The sequence below is a fragment of the Cornus florida genome, unplaced genomic scaffold (assembly GCF_030987335.1).
Source record: "Cornus florida cultivar Cherokee Brave unplaced genomic scaffold, ASM3098733v1 CherokeeBrave_3.0.0_Hap2_Chr11, whole genome shotgun sequence".
NCBI lineage: Eukaryota > Viridiplantae > Streptophyta > Magnoliopsida > Cornales > Cornaceae > Cornus > Cornus florida.
In genome coordinates, this window is record NW_026775581.1 from 100,807,758 (window position 1) to 100,827,612 (window position 19,855).

The 19,855-nt window shown below is 37.5% G+C and overlaps 1 protein-coding gene across 1 annotated transcript; it reads left to right on the forward strand.

The window, feature by feature from the left end:
- The first annotated feature begins 981 nt into the window (after positions 1–981).
- On the forward strand, positions 982–7,785 carry LOC132285575 (uncharacterized). The gene is made up of 7 exons (XM_059787768.1): positions 982–1,238; positions 1,331–1,452; positions 3,027–3,116; positions 3,920–3,972; positions 5,817–5,919; positions 6,460–6,565; positions 7,551–7,785. Exons 1-7 carry the CDS (start codon positions 1,016–1,018, stop codon positions 7,559–7,561), a joined length of 708 nt encoding a protein of 235 aa, XP_059643751.1. The 5' UTR covers positions 982–1,015; the 3' UTR covers positions 7,562–7,785.
- Positions 7,786–19,855: the final 12,070 nt, after the last annotated feature.

Genomic DNA, 19,855 nt, shown 5'->3' on the forward strand with positions numbered 1-19,855 from the left:
TTATTATCACTATGCTACAAAATGTCCCAAACACGTAATAGAATTTTTTTTTATTTTACCATATAGTGAGCATACTAAATGCGAGCATACCAAATAATTCAAATTATAAGGAAAAAAATCAATTTTCTTTTTTGGATTTCTAATTTCATGTGCTAAATAATTGAAATTAAAGTTGTATGTTGTGATTTTTATGTGATTATGTTATTGATTTCAAATAAATTTGGTTCTCATATATTATGTCATGACTATAAGTTATTATAATATACAATTTGTTCAATTCTATTACAATTAATTGTAAGATAATATGAACGGTTTTATTATAAAATATAATTTTAAAGTTTAATACAAAACTTCTATTTATTATTTAATTATTTTTTGTATGAAATATTAATTTATTACAGTAACATGTATTCATCAAAATGGCTTATTTACTATGTCTAGATTTATTACAATTTAAACAAAACAAGGGATTAAAAAAACAAAGCTTGTTATGTACAAAATTATCAATAATTTGTCGTGTTGAATTATATTAAGGCGGCTCCGTTTGTTTCGACGTAAAATATTTTTTTATTTTTACTTTGTCGATATTTGGCAAAGGTCTATGTCGAAATTGAGGTCGAGTCAATCGGAAGGGATATGTAAAATAATTTGTTAAAAATTGATGGATAAGTTATTTTTGTTAAATTATAATTTTTTTTTATAATTATTTTACTACAATCAAACACCATAAAATAAAAAAATATTTTTAAAAAAATATTTTAAGTCCAAACAAAAAAAATATTTTAAGGCCAAACAAAACCAGTGATTATTTACGTATAAGCCATTACAACCGTGTAACATTGTGCAATCACATCTGTGCCGTATAACTTGTACAGTGCGAAGGATCCGGGCTCCAATAAGTAGTGGTCTAGCTTGGTGACTACTTGACCCGACCCAACCCGTCTATGTCCGACCCCAGTGGATTTTGGTTATTTCCTGCAGCAAAGGATTGCATTTGTCCCTCTCATACTAGAATATGGCCGTTGCTCTGCCAATGCTTTCACTTTCACATTCACTTTCAGTGAAGGTGAAAGCTTCATGGGACACACAGCAGAGACTCTCCTACAACCCTCACCGCCTAACACCCAAAACCCCCAAAATCCCTAAACCAAGTATCTCCACAACTACTACCTCAACAACTCGTACGGACTCACCTGCTTCAATCCTTCTCAATACCCATGTTCAAAACTCCAAGCAAGGTAAATTCACTTATTATCAAATATATATTCGTGCGTGTATATATATTTATGTGTACTTGATTATAACTAACACGAGTTGATCGGGAAAGTAGTGAAATTGGAGAAAACGTATCTGGGTTACGAGACATGGTTGCCAAATCCACCGAAAGTGGAGAAACCTCGATCTGTGTATAATGCGGCATCATTAGCTTACATTGGAGACTGCATATACGAGGTTTGTATTCGTTATACTTTGGTATTGATGATTATTTAGCATCTGTTTGTGATGTTCACCAACTGTTTGTCTTAATTCCCTGACACCAAAACAGTTTATAGATGACTTAAATTATATATTTTTATTGCATGCATGAGATTCTGACAAAACATTACGCTAGAACATAGTTCCGCTCTACCTTATTTTAGATTACTGTATTGAGGAAAATATCAAATATAATAGTACTAGCTTCATATGTGTTGAAGTTACAACAAGTAATGGGTTTCCTTTCGAAATACTATAAAACCTTTAATGGCCTTTCCTGGATGGGATGGCGGGCATTTCACGTTTTGGGTTTCATTCGCAATGTCAAGTTCACAATTAGATAGTGTGTTTAAGATAATTAATCTCATCTGTTCGCACAAACCATATATGGACAAGAAAATTCGCAATGTAATCTCATCTGTTCATCTAAGGCTCTAAGCAAGGTACATTTCCCATATGAGTATGTGTTCTGCGGTATTTTGTGATAATGCAGAAATAAATGCAGCACTTTCCCACTATGCAACATTCTTCCAAAGGGATAAAGTGCCAAATGGAAGTAGAACGATAGCATATGTACATGGAAATACTGTTATTTAATGAATCAACTTTTAAAACATGGAAAGACAGTATTCTCTTTGGGCATTGCATAAGCCACTGTTTTTTGTATAATTGGGAGGGCTAGAATAAAATGTTTGGAATATATTAGAGCAAATAACCCTAACTTACTGATGGAAAATTGTGGTAAAATACAGAATTAAATAAACATATAAAGGATTGGAAATATGTTGTCAGGAGGACTCCAGCAGATCACAGCAAATTGAACTTTGATGGATCTGAGAAGAAGGATATGATACGACGTTTGATGAATTATTAAGAACTTGTTGGCTCTGTTACATGGACTCTCCAAAAGTAGTGAAGTACCCGTGTCGGACACGTATCCCTCGGACATGGGTATGGGATATGTGTCCAACACTTTTGGTTGGACATGTACTTTAAAAGCATATCATATCATTTAATGACATTATATTATTACTTTAAAATGAGTTAAATGCCTACATTGAACATTATTAGATAAAAACATTACTTTACTCTAGAAAATAAAAAAAAAATAATTAATAAAATGAATATTTAGCTGTGTCCGTGTGTCCTCCTGTTTAGAGATTTGACACGTCCGACGCATGGATACATACCCGAGTCCATGTAACATAGCTTGTTGGGAAGCATCTTGCATGGAGCGACAGGTTAAATCTGCAATATAAAAATCATATTGTCAACTGGCAAACCAGATACTTACTCATCATTACAAACGTTTAGAGGTTCAAATTTATAAGTCAAAAAGGACTCAAAAGTTGCCAATCAATGTACTTAACAAAAGGCAATCTACATTATTATTGAATCAGGTAGTTTGTAATTCTCTCATGATCCTAAAGTTATCCATAACACACCTAGTCAGTCTTTTCTTAGTTGCTGCTAAACATATCTTCTTACCGAATTTTTGATAGTTTTACGAATATTCTGGAACTTTAACTTACGAAATCTTATTATTGCAGCTTTATGCTCGGAGACACTTTTTGTTTCCTCCGCTTAATATTGAAGAATACAATGATCGTGTGATGGCTGTTGTACGTTGTGAGGCCCAAGTATGAAATGTTCTTATTCCTTCTTTTGTTGATATTTAGATAAAGTCAGCAATAAGTTTATGTATACATGTATATATATTGTAGATAATTTTATTCTTTATTTTTCGGTTTGTTTCAAATTTTTCGAAGAGTGAACACCTTTCCCTTGAACCTGGAGCTTGCGTCAGTCTAAATAGATTAGTATTATGGTATGGAACCACTATCCACAGTGGATGTTCTTTGGGAAAATGTAGAATGATAATCCTACCTAGACAAAAATAAATAAGCATCTTTAGGCGCTAGGGTATAATGTTGAGCCGATTAAACGATAAAAGTCCGTCTTCTTTTTGCCCAACTAAGTTATTTAATTTGTAACTTTTGCTGTAGATGCTTATTTTCCCTGCCCTCTGTGTGTGTGTGTTGGGGGGTGGGGGACCCTTTCCTTTCTGTACCTTCCACCTACAAATATGTTTATTCTTCTGTTTATAGGATTAAAGCTGTTGACGTAGAATTAACACACTCATCTGTTTTGTGTTAGAGTTCAAGCACCATCTAAGAGAGTTTCGTGTTTGATAAAGTTATTTTTTATACATTCTCTCTCTTTAGACCACTTTTTCTGCTCATGGGACTTTAAGATAGTAGTTAGTTGCTTGGCTAGCAAATAGATTAACCTTTTTCTTTCTGTCTTTCTTTCTCTTTTATTTTTTTATTTTCTTTTCTCCACTTGAATTTATTGGTTTTTTCCTGTGAAAATAGTTTGAATATTTAATAAAATAATAATAATAATAATAATAGTTTGAATATTTGTGTTTGCTGAGTTTCAGGATGCATTGCTCCAGAAAATTCTCAATGATAATTACTTGTCAGAAGAGGAAAGGTTAGTATTATAATTTATGCTTCGCATAGGTCTTTCTTGATATGTTGAATTGGCAAATGACTTTATGACCATAGTTACCTTTCATATTGTGAATAATTTAAAAAATGGTCAGAATTTTGAACACTAGAACTAATTTTATGAATATCATTCATGGTAGAAACAATAAATGAATGACATCTGTAGTCTAGCCCTAGTTGTGGAAGCAGATTTTTTTTTTCCGCACAACTGACCCCATTTGTTTGGGATAAAAGCAAGGACGATGAGGAGGAGGAGGATATGAGTTACTTCTGGCTCCTTGAGTTTTGGGCCTATGTTACCACTACCAGAGTTGTCAGTCTTGGATATTAAAGTTTTTAATACACGTCTTACAATAAAGATCTGTTTATATTGTTGTGCTAGTCAACAAAAAAGAATCAGTTGGCCACCTTCTCTTTCATTGTTTGGTTGCTCAAGTTCTTTGTGGTTTCCTTTTCTTCTTTTAGAGAATCGTCCAGGTTATATGCAATTTGATTTTAGGTATGCTGAGTTTCTGGTGTGTTAATTTGCCTTAACAGGCAATCTGATTATATGAAACATGGCTCCTATTTTTTGCTTTTGTGCAAGTTTAGAGAGCAAAATAGAAGAATCCTATCGAGAACCTATAGCTCCTCAATTTAAAAAACTCAAGAATGTCTTTGTCTTTGGTGCTCCCTATCTGTCTCTATTGCTGAATTCTCTTTTTTGGCCTTCGTAAATTGTTATTATTTGGCTCACATAAGGCTGTTCTATACCTCGAATGTTCTTGGCCTCAGCTTTGCTTTCTTTTACTAAGAAAACATTCTTTCATTTTTATTTTCTTTCTGAAAATGGATATCTAGATCAAAGAGAAAAGGGAAAAACTCCTTCAGAGAATCTCCAAATTTCTTCAACAAGGTGGACTGGTTGAGGGCGGAAGTGGATTAGTGAGACTTTTAATAGGTCATAGAACAAAAAATACCCATGAGAAAAAGAAAAAGTAGGTTATGACTTGAAAAATGTGAAAAGTGATGGCACAAAAAGGAATTTGTGACTCTTATGCATTACCTGCTTTTCAACGGCTATCTAGTAATTTGATGACAACATGCTGAGGCAGGTTCTTAATGTATTCCCAGTGCATAGTTGATACAAGAAATACACCAGAAGATACATGCCGCACTGAGTTTTAGAAGGTTTGTATGAAAAATGCCCATCAGAAAAGAAAAAATGGTTGGATAATGAAAAATGTAAAAAGAAGGGAGAAAATGGAATTCATGGCTTCACATAACCCCTGGCTTTCCAATACGAATTAAGTGATATGATAACAAATGCCGGAGTATCTTAAAATATTGCCAACGCACAGTTGATACCAGTTATGCAAGATGACTCAGTATGGTATGCAGTTCCAACGTGTTGCCCCAAACTCTCACATTGCTCAAAATTTGGATTTGTAAACAGTATATAATTATTCCTATTTTAAAGTTTATCAATTAGCTTGTTTCTAGGCCATCAAAAGTTTTAAATTTGATATCCTGGGACGTGAATTTCTTGATTTGTGTTGCATAATTTTAGAGTCCTTCAACTTAAATTTACTATGGAGAGCTTTCTTTGTTTATTTATTTCCTATTACTTCAAAGACCTGCTGGGCTCTTCCTATGATCAAGTCTATGCACATCGTCATCTGCAATTTTTTTCAGAATACCTCTGTAAATGTTGTGCCTTTTATGTAAATCTTTATAAGAGTTATCTGCTCAATTTGTTTGAAATTGCTGATGGGGAATACTCCACCGTTCTGATCATATGCAAAGTTTCTAATTTAAATCGTGGAATCTGATAAGCATAAACTGCAGGGGTGTACTTCGGTGGGGGAAAAATATTGGCGCAGCTAAAACACGGCCCAAAAAGCGTGCTGGTGTAGCAGTTTATAACAGAGCATCTTCACTGGAAACACTAGTCAGTTCCTTTATGCCTTTTGTTCTCTTGAGATCTTATATTCGAAATGGAACCGTAAACTGGTTCAACTGAGCGCTTGACTTGAAACACTAGTCAGTTTGCTTGTGGCTGGCGGTTTTCTTGGGATCTTCTAATCTAAAAAGAAACATATTATTTCATTCCTGGAAGGATGATATCCAACAATAGGTGTTTGTGTTTAGCTTTGTTGAAATGCATCGAGTATTTGCGTGGTTGTTTATGTTACTCAGTTCAAAGTTCAAACAAACAAATAAATGTTGATCACATCATTTTAAAGTGAAAATGCAAAATGACCATACAAACACTTCCTGCGACAGAATGGCAGAGATTTAGGAGTATTATTTTCTAGTCATACTATGATTTCAGCTGAGCAACCTTGTGATGTTCAAATATTTATTTAGTTAGCTGATTTATTGATCATTTTTCTACTTGTCTTCTGATATCTGCCGAAGAATCCTGAGCTATAATATAGCAGAATTATTTGACTTTGTTTAAATAATGTTGTTCTGTGACTTTATGTAGATCGGTTATCTATACCTGACAAATGTGAAGCGTTTGGAAGAAATCATGCTGAAGTTGGGATTCTCGTCTGGTGCTTCTACCCAGTTTATCCTAGAGGAAGCAAATAGTAAGTTAACAATATCTAGAGTGCACATCTTCTTACAGTTCTTGGGCATTCCACATATTCTGTGGTATACCTGCTACTATATACTCTTATATTACATTTTTCCTTGCACATATTCATTTTGTTTTATTATTTTTACTTGTGGGGGAGACACTGCACATATTTGTGTTAAGGTTTTCTTTTTCTCATGCTTTTGCATCCATGAATGTTTCCTGGTTATTCTTTATTTTCATGTGTCTTGGACTCTCTTTGTTTTCTGGTACCGTTGGCTATGTTGAAACTGTTCATCTAGAATGTAGTGATATAGGTACTGTAGAAGGACATCGCAACTGGCAAATAATCCCTTATGAAAGAAAGAAGGGAGGGGTGGGGGGGTTTCTTTTTTCCCTTTTAGTTTCCGTGTTACCCCATACTCATCTTTCTGATATCTATGGACTTGGGTAAATGCGTTGGGCATGGACTGTGTATTGTTGCCTGATCGAATGAATTCCCAAATCTCATGACAAAGTGAAGTATAATATATCACTTAGCTTGTTTACCAAGGGTGTTTCATTGTATTTGAAAACGGACAGGGAACTGTTACATTTTATGAATCGGGAGAATCCAGCGGCATGAATTGTCAATTCGCTAATTGTTTCTTGATCTTAGTGATATAGGTTCAAGGACTTTGTCGGGTTCTATATTATGTTTCACTCAATTGCAATTTGACTGACTGGTATTTTAGCGTACCTCTTGTCCTTTTCTATTATAGAGAGATACTTGTGTTTATATGAAAACTCATGCTTGTTTATATTCTTAAATATTGCCAAGGGAACCCTTCATGTTATGCTGCTACAAGGTGATCCCTTATATTCTGCTGGGAAGGATTGCAGATATTGCATTTTTGTTGGATGTTGTAGCTTTTCTTCGACGTACTTATATTCAGTTTTGTGGTTGTCCATTGCCAGATGATTGAATGATGATTTCTTTGTCTTCCCTTTTCCTCCAGGCAGGGAGTGAGGATCATCATCTTCGGAAATGGGGGTGAAGACTGGTTTGTGCCATGAACCGGCATGCATGTATCTTTCATTGTCAATTACAGAGCACCCTTTGGTGAGAGATTTCAAAGATTCATTTTTGTATAGAAATTACTCAAAAATCAATCAATATCTGAAGTTTACGTCTTATGCTTTTGTCAGAAACGCTATTTGTCTTGATTGAAATACTACTAATTTGGTAATTCACATTCGTTAGCATTCTAACAAATCAGTCTCTCTCAATTACATATTTGAAAAACTCAACTGAAATTCTGGAGAAATTTGGTGAATAATAACCACTTTTATGTACCCCCGATAAAAACTTTGTTTTAGCATTATCAAAGAATGGAATGATTTGGCCGTCACGTGGTTACAAGGGTATATCTAATGCCCTAATATACTACAAATAAAACAGAATGAAAACGAAAACAAAAACCATGGTATAGGGGAATTATTTGGCTGCTTCTCTTTTCATGTTCACCCTGTTACATTTTGTGCTCAAGTTGCACCACAAATGCATGAGATCAAAGTTCTGGATATGCAAGAGTTTGTGTGTATGCCTTGTGTATATCAATGTATCTATTGTCCATTACTTAGTGTAGAGTGTAATGCCATAAATAGATGTGTGTATATTATTTTATATATGTGTGTGCGCGCGCGTATTCTTCTTGGGGGTTGAGGAGCACGGATGATAGAATGGTTATCGAAAACTTTGGGTGGAGTAAATAGTTGAAGCCATTGGACAATTTGAGGAAAAATAAATTATATTAACAAACCACATATTGTGAAAAACATATGAGCTCAAATGTTGCAATATATTCCTATTTAGAATTAAAAACGTCAATATAACTAGTTGGGCTAATTATTGCTTTATGGAGTGTCAGGATATGAGTTTGTAATTGGGTGAACTTTAATATTCTAAAAGTCTATATAAATAATATAAATAAATAAAAAGTATTCTAAAGGGTTTTTTTTTTTTTTTTTTTTTCCATTCATATCCACCAAGAACCTTAAAAAAATATATTATACATAGTTTTGTACAGATAAGGCAATTGGATTTCAGTAGATCAATAGAGAACCCCACACTGTGGATAGCTGAATAGGCAATTGGGTTTCTGTTTTTTGTATAACTTGCATCTACAAAAAGCTACTACGCACACAAACATTACTGTTCTACTGGATCATGTAGGCCAATTAGACTTGGAAGTTTGGATATGGTTCTCATTAAGAACCTTGTTGAGTATGTGGCAAGCCCATCACATAACAGAGATAGCATTCCCTTTCCCTTTCCCTTTCTCTTTCCCTTTCTCTCTTTCCCTTTCCCTTTCCCTTTCTCAGGAATAAAATAAAAGCCATATTGATAAAGTTTGCGTGGCTAAGGCTGCAGTGTGTATAATGCACACATAGATATAGGTGTTATCCTCATCCTCATCTGCAGTAGCTCCAGTATTTATTTATTTATTTTTCTAAAAGTTGAAGCAGACGAATACACTCATGATATTATGGTTAGCAACGTTTCAACATTTCACCTTTCATTTAAAGATGAGAAATTATACCACCTACTAATGTCCATCTCTGTTACTTAGTTATGATATTTTTGGGATCAAAATTAGGTTTTACAGTTTTGATGTTGAAAGGCATGTGGGCACTAACATAGATGGCATAAGTGCAACTATTGGCCCCCTTGTACTGCCAAAAGACTCAGAATATCTTGGATTAGCCCAATGTGCAACTTAATTCACATGTCCTGACAGTCAATCTCTCTGTAGGGTTGGTTTGTTGAGCGTCCATTGTCCTTGAAGACTGTGACTGTGACTGTGACATTGACCAGCCATCAGCATGCAATGGCCAAGGGGCCACAAAGTCTAGAACATGGGTTGGCCCCACCATTTCCACCATATACTATTAATGTATACTCGTGTGCACATATATATATATATATAGAGAGAGAGAGAGAGAGGTGGTAAGTTTGAGCTGTGGCTCCGCATTAATGCAGTGAAAATGAGGTCTGCCAACTGGAAATCCAGTAGTTTGAAATCCAGTAATTAAAAGAGTTGATGGTGGTTCAACTAAAATTTGTACCCTAGTCCTCAAGGTCAGTTAAGTTGTAGTGTGCATAAGGGAAGTACTTACCTAAAAGCACTACCCCTGATAAAGACACCCAAAGGCCAAAGGTAATATAAAAATAAATAATAAATAATAAAAACCCTTTTCTTATTTTGGGTATTACTTGCTTGTTTTAGATAGGAACTTAGGCAATGTAAATAATAAATATTTATACTTCTAGAAAGTGTTTCCAAATGCATCATATAATTAGAAAATAATCTAAATAATATAACAATCTCTCTTTAGGGAAAGCACTTAAAGGTAAATCTGAGACAAACTTGCCTATATATATGTGTGTATATATATATATATATATATAAATTTGTATGAAAATGCGTAATAATGTTTTTTAATGATACCAGAGCATGAGTCTGCATTTTATCAATGTAAATGGCAAACATTATCATCATCGTTGGCATCTTGTACAATCTATGGTGTGGTCAGAATGCCGTGTAGAAGTACTCATCAATGGGAATAAAGTAGCATAATGTAAGTTAGGTACTTGTCAATGTACTGCAAACACTATATATATATTAAATTAGTTTAGGAATTAGGACTAATGGTATTGGCCTTTGCTTCATCACTATTTTGGTCCATTCCACCGACTCCTAGGTGAAATGCACTTAACACCTAAAACTTTTTCTTCTTCAATGCATATACATAACCATACAGACAGACGTGTGTGTGTGTGTGCGCTTTTTCTTCTTCAATGCATATACATAACCATACAGACAGACGTGTGTGTGTGTGTGTGTGTGTGTGTGAAGGTAAGGTGGAGATTGTTGACAATGCAGACCACACAAAATCATTTTTTTATTTTTAGTTCTATTCCCTTAAACTGGTTTTCTCTTTTCAATAATAGTGAAAATAAAAAATCAGAAATTTAATAAATTCAAAGTTTCTTCATCAGAAGAGTCTGTCATGATCAGCCTCTGACTCGCCCCCATGTAGATATTATTTGTTTTGTACACTATTTTCTCGATCTTCACGGTGGCTTGAATCTTTCTGTCACGATCTCCCAATCTGTGTAAATATTATTCACTTTATACAGTCTTCCGTCTGTGTTTACGATTATTTTCATAATGCGATTTCAAAGTTAAAAGATGTTCACACATATAAATGTTAGCAACTTCTTTTCTCGTTACTATGAGATGTCACATAGTGCCATTGGAAACTTGTAGAAATAAATTATGTGTTTTACCTGATTCTACTACATATGCATGTGTTTTACCTCATATATATTGTTTGGTTCTATTTATGATTTGCCGTATTGTGTGTGACATTTTACACTGACTTTGTCTGAATCCGTTACATCGTCTGAATCCGTTATATCGCAATCGCTATTAATACCACAACCGTGACTGATACTTCAAACCATAGTTCTATTCTCTTAAAATAATTCTCAAAGATAATGAAAAATATATTATTTAAAATTGTTATCGTCTTTTATATATGTATATATATATATAATCAAACAAATGTATTTTTTAATGAAATGGAACAAAAAAAAAGTAATTATTCTTTTTTGACAATTATCTTTTAGATGTAGGTAAGGTAATTGTCAAGAATGATATCTTGATGTTTGCGGGTGTTTGTTTTGGATAGTTGTGTGTCTTTTGGTGATGAATGTGTTTTTTTGTTTGGACAATGGTACCATATTTTTGCCTTGTGTCGCATGACTGTTTTCTTGTCAGATTAAAAAAAAAAAAAAAAAAAAAAAAAATCATTTCGGCCCAAATATTCTGTATATTAATACTTCGTAATATCTAAAAGGCCAAGTAGGCCCTCAACTTGAAAAGTCCACCCCCACGATGACAAATATACAGCTTTGCTTGTTCATATGGGCCCACACTTTCCCTCGAAAGTTCACACAATTAGAGGCCCACTGCGTGATAGTTCTAAGAAGTGTCCCCACCAAAATCACTATCTAGTGTAACTATTTGATGTGGATGGTAATGCATAGCCAAATCCTTCTATATACATATATGTGGCAAACTAGTCCATCCTGTGGGTTACTCCCGTTATTATTTTTTCTCTTAGTAATTTTTGCTGGTGCGTTGTTTCTCAATAAATTTGAAGATTATTTTTTAATTTTTTTCTTTTATTTCATAATTTATTGATCTTTATACGATCATTTTTTACGCTCTTTGTAGATGTCATACGGCCATTTTTTTCTTATTACCAAGTCAAATATATATATATATATATATATGTTTCATCACACTGTTTTAATGGATATAGTCCTTGTTGTCCTACGGTCCCACCAAGATAGCTGATGTGTCATCCTAATCTTGCTGCAGCCTCATAGGTCCAACAGCTTTGGTGATGTGTCATTCTCATCTTGTTGCTCTATGAAATTTGTGATCATCAATAAGTTTAATTACAATTGAAAAATAATTGTAAGGTCGTTGAGTTAGCGTGAATTGTTTGATCGAAAAGTTTTGATTAGTCATATATGTAAAATATAAAAAAGTAGAAAAAGTGAACATGACGAATTATGCAATTTATTATTTTCACCCACTGCAAGGCTCTTTTAAAGAAGGAGATGTTGTACCAATTAGACTAATGTTCTATTGCTTAAACTAATAATTGCTGCATTTTTTTTTGACAAACTATAGGAGGGGGGACTCGAAAACGGCTCAAAGAGTTAGGGGTTCTATCAACTAGGTCATTTGATAATGCTATATAGAGCAGCTATTTGACCAACCATGGTAATGTAGCACAGTTAATATTCACAAGAACCCACTATGGGTCACGTCTTGGGCTTGTCCTGTTGACTGAGCAGTAGTGGAAATGGTTCTTAGTATTCATGAATGAGAGATCTGGATAATTAACCAGACATGTCATTATCCTTGAGAAGAAGAAGAAGAAGATGAGATGGCTTTTATAATTTGTTAAAAATGTTGTTGAAAAGGGAGTGAGTGGGGTCAATATCTACGAAGGTTGCTGACAGAAAACCACAAAAAATGTGCTGCATGTTGGCCCAATTGGAAAAAGTTTACAGCTAATCATCCAAAATTTGTGTGTATTATGCATATATTGATTGATACAGACATATACATGATACATTAATTGTAGTGAGTTGGATGTCTTAATTCCTTGCACAAATTAGAATAGGGCTTCTAAATAATAGGATAAGATTTTGTACCATGAAGGCATAAGGGATAAGCGTGGGCGGCTTCGGTCTTTGAAAGGTTGGAGCGCAAATTTAGGTTGCTTTTGTCATTGACTCACTAAACCGTTTAGGAAAAATTAGATGTACGTAACATTATCACCGCCTAAATAAATATTATCGCTAGTTAAGATAAACTTCCCCGCTCATTGGTCTTAGTGCTTCGTAGAAGAGAAGAATAAATGGAAGTGGATTCCCGACTAGTGGGTGAGTGTGCCTGGGTTGAAAGAACGCTGCCAAATTTCGAGTTAAAAATACAGACTTATCACTACATACAAAAAAATGTCTTTTTATTTCAAACTCCTAACCTTAAAAACACACAATGAACAAACGTCATGAAATAAATAATACTACCTAAATTTTGATCCTCTTCAAGTATTTCTCTTTATCAACATCTCCAAATATCTACCCAATGATTAAAAATGTGCCACGTCTTCATTTTTATAACTACCCCTCATGTTTTTATTTTATACTTCACTTAATAATCAAACCAGTATGGTAATGTGGTGTTTTTTTTCATTCCTTAAATGAATGTTTAGAGATGTTGGTAGTGAGGAAAATGCGGAGAGCTAGAATTAGTGGTCAAAATTGTGTCACATGTCACTAGTTTTACTCTTGCTTTTCGAGTAAGTAGTTATCAATTTTTTTTTTCTTTCTAATTTACCTATAAAATGACTTTTCATCCATTTGACCCTCTTAAAACTAGTGGTTAAGAATTTAATTCAACCTTACTTGACAAATGACTTTGAGAGTTAGGAACATGGTCTCACTCAATGGGTGGTAGCTCTTAAAAAATAAAAATAAAATGCATTGACCCACATGCATTTCTTTTCAGGTTTGTGTATAGAAACAAAATAATGAGTTCAATTATTAGTTATAATTATTGTGATGGATCTCAAATGTTGAAGCAGTTTGTCAAAAAATCATTAATAAGTATTGCTGAAAGCAACATACAACTAATGGTTGTTGGAAACAACAGCTTGATCCCATTAACTCTGTAAGCAAAATCAATTCCTCATAATAATGTGAAAATGCACTCAACATGAATGGGTTTTCTGTTTTAGATTTTTTGACCTCATCGTTTAAAATTATTTTTACATTTAGTAACTTTACTCAATGTTCACCATCCACTTTAAAAGGTAACTTTAAGAATAGTTACATGCATTTTGCTAAATACAATATCTATTTGGTAAATAGAAAAAAATAAATAAATAAAAGAAAAGAAGAACTTACCTAAAAAGAAAATTAAGAAGAAAAAGTTTTATAAGTACTTCATTTTAGATAGGTCATTACCCACTATCCTAATTAGTATAGCGTTTAGATAATTTACTCTATGAAATTTTTTCTACATAGCAAACTTTTTTTTGACCGCAAGTGTCCTATGAAATGTTATACATGTGCAAGAGACCTCCTACTTGCTGTGATATAAATTTTTTTCGCTCAGGCCTCTTATATCATTTCATAATTCATAATTGGACACGCGCAATTTTCGTCCACACGTTGTGGAGGGAAAAAACTCCCTCCAATAAGAAGCGCACACGTCACCACTACCCATATCTACATTCCAAGGACATATAAGGCCTATCATGCTCAAGCCCAAATTGAGGGTATTTACAGCCCAAGACCATTGTTAGTTATCCTCCAACTTCCATCAGGGCCGAATCAAGAAGTCATCAGCCCAGCTTGTCGTCAGCCTAGCGTATGAGTATTTAACATCCGGCCTGTTACCCAAGCCCAGCCGGATCAAAATATATTCAGCCCAAGAATGCGCAAATCCTACCATTTGAAGGATTTACTGTAGAAGGAAATTTTGGATAGGAAGTTCTGTACAAGGCAATTTCTATGTATGGAAGATTCAACAATGGAAAGAATTCTATTAGAAAAGAATGGTTATATAGAAAGAATTGGAGGGCAAGCAACGCGAGTCCTACCATAATTTTGCAATCTTTTGTATATAAATAGAGGCTAAGACCTCCAATAAAGGATGAAGCAATTCCACAATTCTCTATACATTGTTCTTATTTATTTTTATTGTTTTTTAGTGAGTTGTTTTATTTTTCTCAGTCATTATTGGTTGAGCGAAATTTTGCACCTACACTTTGGCGCCGTCTGTGGGAAGCGTATAGAAATATACTCCCACTTGTTCTTCAAATTAAATCCTTTAATCGTGTCTGGAATGTCAAACGGAGAGTCAGTAATGAATCAACAGATAGAATTGATGCAAAAGATGCGAGAAGAGTTCTTGCACCAATTTGAGACACTCCGGCAAGCAAACGATACGAGTGTCGCCCAGATAGCTGCGCTTCAGCACCAGACTCATACGCTGCACACGGCCATGGCCAGGCTAACGCCACAACCACCACCAGGCGATGCTGCGGCACCACCTCCCACCCGGAATTTACCTCCGGTTTACGAGCCTCCAGCTAACGAGACACCACCCAACGGGGCTCGACCTAGTGAGGTTCAGCAAAAGCAAGGGACGAGATCCGAGGCGGTTGCTTCGGATAATCTCCCGCATCGCACTCAGGACGAACAGGCCGAGTCTAGCCGTAGGCTTACGGTATGGTCCAATGGCGTTCCAGATGGCGCACGTGTACAAGATGCCTTCGACGAAAAGAAGCTCTTGAGAGTCCAGACACCAGCCGAGATGGCTAGAGAGCACAAGAATTCCTTGGTCAAGACCCCCTTTACTGACGAGGTGCATCTTGTGGAGAGGCCGAAGAAGTTCACTATGCCATCCTTCACCCAGTTCGATGGGGCAGGAGACCCCTCTCGGCATCTCGATCATTATGCGCAAAAGATGGCACTGGACGATCATAACGATCCGTGGATGTGTAAGGTTTTTCCTACCAGTTTAACCGGAGCAGCGTTAGAATAGTTCAGGAATAGGCCACACAAGTCTATCCCTGACTATGAGACCTTGTGCACCATGTTCTTAGCCCAGTATTGCGGAAATAAGAAGCAGAAGAAAAGTATCGCCAGCCTTTTCACCATAAGGCAAAGGAAGGGAGAAACTTTGCAAAATTTTTTATCCAGGTTTAACATGGAGGCCTCGGAGATAGCAGATTGCCATCCTGCCACGGCAATCGAAACGTTTAAGTTGGCGATGATCCAGGGAACCAAGTTTCACACATCCTTAGTCAAATATTCCCCCCCGGATATGCAGACTTTGAACGCTAGGGCACAAATCTACATCCGGTTGGAGGAAAACGTAGCCCACCGTGCACAGCACGCTACCCTCGTCACGGTGGAAAACAAGTCTCGAAAGAAAGCTGCGAGCACAAGGATGCAGAAGGTCCCTCATACCGCCACACAAGTCACCCAAGCGTCTGAGAAAAGGCGAAGGACAGAGGACAGGCTTACCCCTCTCCGTACTACCTTGGCGCGCCTATTCCAAGAGAATAAGACGAGGTTCGCAACTCCTCAGCCCATGAAGTAACCCTTGGAGCAGAGGGACAAAAGCAAACATTGTGCCTACCATAGAGATTATGGGCATACCACCAATGACTGCAGGTCCCTACAGCGACAAGTAGAAAGCATGATAGCGAGAGGAGAATTGGTGGAGTATCTCGCCACGAAGGAGCACGTAAAACCTCGGGAGGTTAACCCTCGACGGGTAGAGAGCGGTCAGGTAAAGGTTATCCATGCTATACACGGAAGGTCAGAGGATGATGAAGAGTCTGAAGAGTTGTACAGATCCAGGCTGCGAGAGGCTCATAAGTTACGAAGGTTGTCTTCGGTAAACACGGTTGCACCAGGCAGCATCAACATTGGATTCGGTAACAACGATCTTTCTAGAGTCCAGCGCCCACATGAGGACCCCTTGGTCATCAGCCTCCTGGTAGCGAATTACATGATCAGGAGAGTGCTGATAGATCCGGGAAATAGCGCCAACATTATTACAAAAACAGCTTTTGATCAGTTGGGGATTTCACTATCATCCATCAGGCCAACTTCTGGCCCCCTAATGGGATTTGATGGTACTAAGGTGAATCTGCTTGGGGTGATCAATCTATCCGTTACTGCAGCAAAGAGGACTCTGAAGGAAAACTTCGTCGTAACAGAAATTCATCCATCTTATAACCTCATTATGGGGAGAGGTTGGATCCATCGTATGAACGGAGTCCCCTCTACACTTCACCAAGTAATGAGGTGTTTATCCCCGGATGGCAGAGAGGTCATCAACCTCTGGGGAGACCAGGTTGCTGCAAAAGAATGTTACATGCTAACGCTACATGAAGCAAAGAGAGCGTCGAAGTCACCTCAGTCAGAGGCGAATCCCAAAGACACGATCAAATAGCAGTTACAGTACCCTCTGCCCAAGTATCTCAAGTCAGAGGAGGAAGCCGAAGCTGAAGCACCTACCGAGGAGTCCCTCGAAGCTATAGAGGTAATCCTCGGAGACCCCCAGAAGATCACCTACATTGGCTCATCTTGCACAGCCGAAGATAAAGAAGCATTGATCAGGGTCATTCGGTGCAATTCGGATGTCTTTGCCTGGGATCACTCGGACATGGTGGGGATCGATCCTGCAGTCTCATGCCATAGTCTGAGGGTTAACCCAGAGTTCAAGCCAGTCAAGCAGAGGCACCGACGGTTCGCACCTGAACGGAATCGCATAATAGCCGAGGAGGTAAATAAACTGTTACAAGCAGGATTCATTCGAGAGGTGCAATACCCACAATGGCTCTCAAATGTGGTAGTCGTTCAAAAGAAGAATGGGAAATGGAGGGTATGCGTAGATTATACCAACCTTAACAAAGCTTGCCCAAAAGATAGCTTTCCCCTGCCCAAGATTGATCAAATGGTGGATGCTACGACGGGTTATGAAAGGCTCACATTCCTCGACGCATACTCCGGCTATAATCAGATTCCCATGAATCCTGACGATGAGGAGAAAACTGCTTTCATCACAGAAACGGGCACTTACTGCTACAGAGTGATGCCCTTCGGTCTAAAGAATGCCGGAGCCACCTACCAGCGACTTGTTAATAAAATCTTCAGCAATCTGCTGGGCGATACAGTTGAAGCCTATATCGATGATATGGTGGTTAAAAGTATACGGAAAGAGGACCACCCGACGCACCTCCAGGAGGTCTTTGATACTCTCAAGAGATACAATATGAAGCTGAACCCCACCAAGTGTTCCTTCGCCGTTTCGTCAGGACAATTCCTTGGGCACGTCGTAAATAAAAGAGGAATAGAAGTAAGCCCAGCTCAGGGAAAGGCACTCATACAGAACCAGGAGCCGACAACCCGCAGGGAAGTGCAAGTGCTAACCGGCCGAATTGCGGCTCTCAGCCGGTTCATATCCCGATTATCTGATAAGTATAAACCTTTCTTTGATGCTATTCGATCCAAAAACAAGGATATGTGGGGACCTCAGCAGCAGGAAGCTCTCAATCAATTGAAAAGCTACATGACAAAACCCCCAATCCTTTTTGCTCCAACGCCCGGAGACACTCTCATCCTGTACCTGGCAGTATCGGCTGTAGCAACAAGTGCAGTGTTGATCAAAGAAGAAGACAGGGTTCAACACCCAATCTTTTACACAAGCAAAATGATGACGGATGCCGAGACACGGTACAGTAAGACAGAAAAGGTAATCCTGGCGTTAATTTATGCCAAGAGGAAACTTCGACATTACTTTGAGTCTCACAGCATAGTGGTACTTACAAGTTTCCCTATACGGGCTATCCTAGCTAAACCAGACCTGTCTGGTCAAATCACAAAATGGGCTATTGAACTTAGCTCTTTTGATATCACCTATGCACCGAAGGTATCTCACAAGGGGCAGTCGGTAGCGGATTTCCTACTAGAGTACGAAGATCAACCTGAGGAACCGACACTTCCAGAGCCATACTGGGAGTTGCGAGTTGATGGCTCGTCCAACCGGAAAAGGGCAGGGGCCGGTATTGACATCACAACACCCGAGGGTACCAAGCTGCAGCAGTCAATTTTGCTAGATTTCCCATCTACTAATAACGAGGCCGAGTATGAGGCAATGCTCGCCGGACTTCGGCTAGCTAAACAGCTACAGGTATGATGTTTAAAAGTTTTTAGTGACTCATAGCTTGTGATCAATCAAGTGACAGGGCAATATTCTCCCAAGGAGAAACGTATGAAGTCGTACAAAGATGCTGTAGAGAGTGCTATCCGAGAATTCGATCAAATCGAGTTCCATCAGGTACCACGAGATGAAAATGCCGAAGCAGATCGATTGGCCGCAGCCGCATCATCTTCAGATGCAGAATTGATTCGGCTTGTTCCAATTGATGTTCTCGAAGGACCTAGCATTAATCCCGAGCAAGAGGTGATGGTGATCCCGGAAGTACCACGCGAGCCCTGCTGGATTGATCCAATCGAAGCCTACCTCAAGGAAGGGGTTCTCCCGAATCAGAAAGCTGAGGCAAGGAAGCTTAGGCTTACCGCGGCTAAGTACGCCATCATCAATAACCAGTTGTATCGAAGGTCATTCTCCGGCCCCTATCTCAAGTGTGTAACCCCTACTGAGGTTCTCACAATTCTAAAACAAGTTCATGAAGGAGATTGTGGAAACCACTCCGGAGAAAGATCCCTTGCACACAAAATTCTAACCCAAGGTTATTTCTGGCCATACTTGGCTCGGAATGCCGAGGAATACTCAAGACGATGTGACAAGTGTCAGCGCCATGGTCCTTTAAAGCACCAACCTGCCGAGGGTTTGCATGCCATGGCTAATCCATGGCCGTTCGCCCAATGGGGGATTGATATAGTAGGACCATTGCCCAAAACCATGGACAAAAAGGAGCATGTGCTTCTGGCTACGGATTACTTCACCAAGTGGGTGGAAGCTGAAGCCTTCTCTAGCATCACCCACGAAGAAGTAAAACATTTCATTTGGAGCAACATTATTTGCCGGTTTGGGGTACCAAAAGTCATCGTAATGGACAATGGTAAGAACCTCGATAACAGAAGTACAAGGAAATTCTTTAGCGAACATGGAATCTTGCAAAAGTT

Bases quoted from the DNA above. Each gene is read 5' to 3' on its own strand.
- LOC132285575 (XM_059787768.1), top strand. From the start codon at position 1,016: ATGGCCGTTGCTCTGCCAATGCTTTCACTTTCACATTCACTTTCAGTG. The intron at 3,117-3,919 runs GTATGAAATGTT...GCTGAGTTTCAG, and splicing joins TTGTACGTTGTGAGGCCCAA to GATGCATTGCTCCAGAAAAT. The intron at 5,920-6,459 runs GTCAGTTCCTTT...GACTTTATGTAG, and splicing joins CATCTTCACTGGAAACACTA to ATCGGTTATCTATACCTGAC.